Genomic DNA, 3,155 nt, shown 5'->3' with positions numbered 1-3,155 from the left:
TGAGGAACCTGGCATTGGGGCAGCAGAGAGAGTAAATACGGCCCTGCATATGAAGACATAACTTCACAAAGAAAGAAAAATGGCTGCAATCATTCCACAACTGCGACAGACAGGACTCATAATCCCAGAGCAATACAGTTAGAAGAACAGTCCACCCCTATCACAAACTATACAATAACACGCATATCAGTATACCTGGCATTGGGGCAGCAGAGAGAGTAAATCCGGCTCTGCATATGAAGACATAACTTCACAAAGAAAGAAAAATGGCTGCAATCATTCCACAACTGCGACAGACAGGACTCATAATCCCAGAGCAATACAGTTAGAAGAACAGTCCACCCCTATCACAAACTATACAATAACACGCATATCAGTAAAACATTGGTGCCTAATAGGGAAGTATTAAAAACGCCTGCGGGTACCCCATATAAATTGTGTATCCCCGGGTTGTACTGGGACCATATGGGGGTCTACATTAAAAGAATCTGCTAGAGAGGGGACCTGAGATGGGTCATAAAGAGAAGCCAAACAGAAAAATTGCACAGGCTAGAAAGGGAAAAGAAAGCCAAGAAAGGGGGGAAGGTGGGGCGCCCACTTCATGAGAAGAGAACCTATAGATCCTCTCAATAAATGCAGAAAGATATCTAATAAGGGAGAGAAGAAGGGCTCATGACAGAGATCTGTAGTCCTCCGAGTCAACGAACAACATCCATGGAGTCCAGCTGGACATAAAGGTATCATGATGATCGGTAGACATGTGCGATTCGTTTCGTTACGAATCGAAATTCGTACGAATTTTCCTGAAATTTGTAAATTCGGAAGCATCCGAAATCCGAATGGCAAGTTTCCGAATTATATCCGAAATACGAAATTCCGTTAACGAATTTCGGATCCGAATTTCTTTGAAACGGGAACTGATATTACCCCTGTAAATGAGGTTGAACAACATGACAAGATTTTTTTTTAAATCCGAAATACGGATCCGCTGCTGCTGAGAGTCGCATTACAATACACAGGCAGGAAATACGAAATTCCGTAGACGTATTTTCGTTCCGTTACGAACATTCGTTATATTGAATTTAAAAAGCAAAGTACATTTATATTGGAGTTGATGGTAGTTTTTTTTTTCATCCGAAATACGGAATTCTGATCCGGAATCCGTATTTCGGATAAAAAAACAACTACCACATCGACTCCAATATTAACAAAGATATTTTTGCTTTTTAACTTCATCATAACGAATGTTCGGAAAGTTACGAAAATGTGCCGAAACTAACGAAAATTCGTATTTCGTACGAATCCGAATTGAGTTCCGGACACGAATTACGCAATACGAAATAACGGATATTCCGAAACGGAACAAATTTTTTGACGCCGCACAAGTCTAATGATCGGTATATTGAGCTATCAGCTCTTCCAACCTCATCAGGTAGCACATTTCCCAATGTATTTATTTTTTCTGTTAGTTTTGAATAGAGTGGATGGAAAGGGATTGTACCCCAATCAGGTTCTTAGTGCTGCCTGTGTAGAGATTCACCCTCTCTATTTGTCCTGGTGAATGATATCACTGAGAGGGAAAGAAAATCCCAAAGGGTTTGGGTTGTCACCAGAACAGGAATAGATGGGAGATCGTCCAATAGGGACACTTGTTCTAGTGACCACCAGGGATTTCCCCCCACTTTGGAAGGATTACCTCTCACTTCCTGTTGTGGCTCTCGGACAGGATGCAAAGGCAAATCTCCCCGGTGGGACATAGATGGCAAAAAAACCTGACAGGGATTACAACCCTCCCTTATACAATCCAAGACCATAAGGAAAGTTCTGGCTTCAGCTCTACTTTAATCATAAAGACAATTTTTTTTTTTTTTGTGACTGAAGTGTCTTTAATTCTTCATTAATTAATTAAAGCCTAATTCCGGGCAGTGATGAAATAGTTGAGATGGTTTCTCCTCCCCCCACACTCCGCTGGATCTTGTGTTTGATGGAAAACATACACTGGTACTTATCTCTACCGGCGCCTGGCCTGGCGTTCCGGTCCTCTTCTCTCCAGCTTGGAATGTAAGCGGGAAGTCCAACTGTTAGCTCGTCCTGCCCCGTACGTGATGACAAATCGGCATGACGGACAGTGATGAGAGAGGCATCTTGGGTCATCAGAGCCTGAGTTGGCAAGAAGGAAGATGGCAGACCACGGATTAAGGTGGTTAAAGGAGAATTATGAGGCGAGTGATTTTCACTCAGCCTCATAATCTGAGCCGACCTGTGACAATGAGACTGTCACAGGTCGGCTCAATAGACCGGGAAGTGAGCGAACACATGCCGGCGCTCGCTCACTTCTCGATCTATCCGTGCAGAGACTTGTGACTGTCACTCACGGCTCCCTGCAGGGATTCCCTCGCCCTGTCCGATCCTCCAGCGCTGACTGGCGGAGCGGACGGGGCCGGTACAGCTGGCTCTGACTCTAGATAGGCAGAGCCAGCTGTCACTCACGCAGGTGGGTGGATCCAGACAGAATAGTCTTTACATCAGTACTTTTGAGTCACCCGCATCACGCATGTTTTAAATGAGTATTATATATGTATCAATAGCTGCTGCTCGCGGTATACTAAGACACCGCAGCTGAAGCGGATCCCGACAATTATGCCGGGATCCGCCCAGCTGCATGACCTACAGCTGACTCTGCCTATCTAGAGGCAGAGCCAGCTGTACCCGCCCCCTCCCCGGTCCGTTCCGCCAGTCAGCGCTGGAGGATCGGACAGGGGAGGGGAGAATCCATGCAGGGAGCCGTGAGCGACAGTCACGGCTCTCTGCAGGGATAGATCGAGAACACACCACAATCCAGCGCACAAACCTCCCTCCAATCCGACACAATGTAACGCATAATGTATGCCGCTGCGCCTGCCGTGATCAGGTCCTAAGAAGATAATTGTGTTGTGAGTCTCTCGGTGGAAATTCACGTCACATGACCACAAAATGAGTAAACTAAGCTGACCAGAGAAGAGTTATTTCTATAGAATAATTCTACGTTTCTAACTTTGTAATTACTGTGTTCGAGGTTTGCATGCTTGTTAGGAGGTCAGTTCCACATACAAATGGAAAAAAACACACACGTGTGAACTACATGAAGCAAATATTCGCAATCTCCCGCTCCCCCC

At 45.3% G+C, this 3,155-nt stretch overlaps 1 protein-coding gene across 1 annotated transcript in view; it reads right to left on the bottom strand.

Moving 5' to 3' along the window:
- The window catches only part of LOC108799008 (serine protease 27-like), a 16,925-nt gene that overhangs the window by 12,853 nt on the left and 917 nt on the right, over positions 1 to 3,155 (bottom strand). The window contains exon 2 of the mRNA XM_018570820.1: positions 1,963 to 2,160. Within this exon, the coding sequence (XP_018426322.1) occupies positions 1,963 to 2,160 (198 nt within the window). The remainder of the gene's footprint in view (positions 1 to 1,962; positions 2,161 to 3,155) is intronic.

Source organism: Nanorana parkeri, unplaced genomic scaffold (genome assembly GCF_000935625.1).
Source record: "Nanorana parkeri isolate BGI_ZX_2015 unplaced genomic scaffold, ASM93562v1 scaffold1602, whole genome shotgun sequence".
In the NCBI taxonomy this organism is placed as follows: Eukaryota; Metazoa; Chordata; class Amphibia; order Anura; family Dicroglossidae; genus Nanorana; species Nanorana parkeri.
Note: the sequence above shows the minus strand (reverse complement) of the source record. Positions and strands in the feature narration are given on the sequence as shown.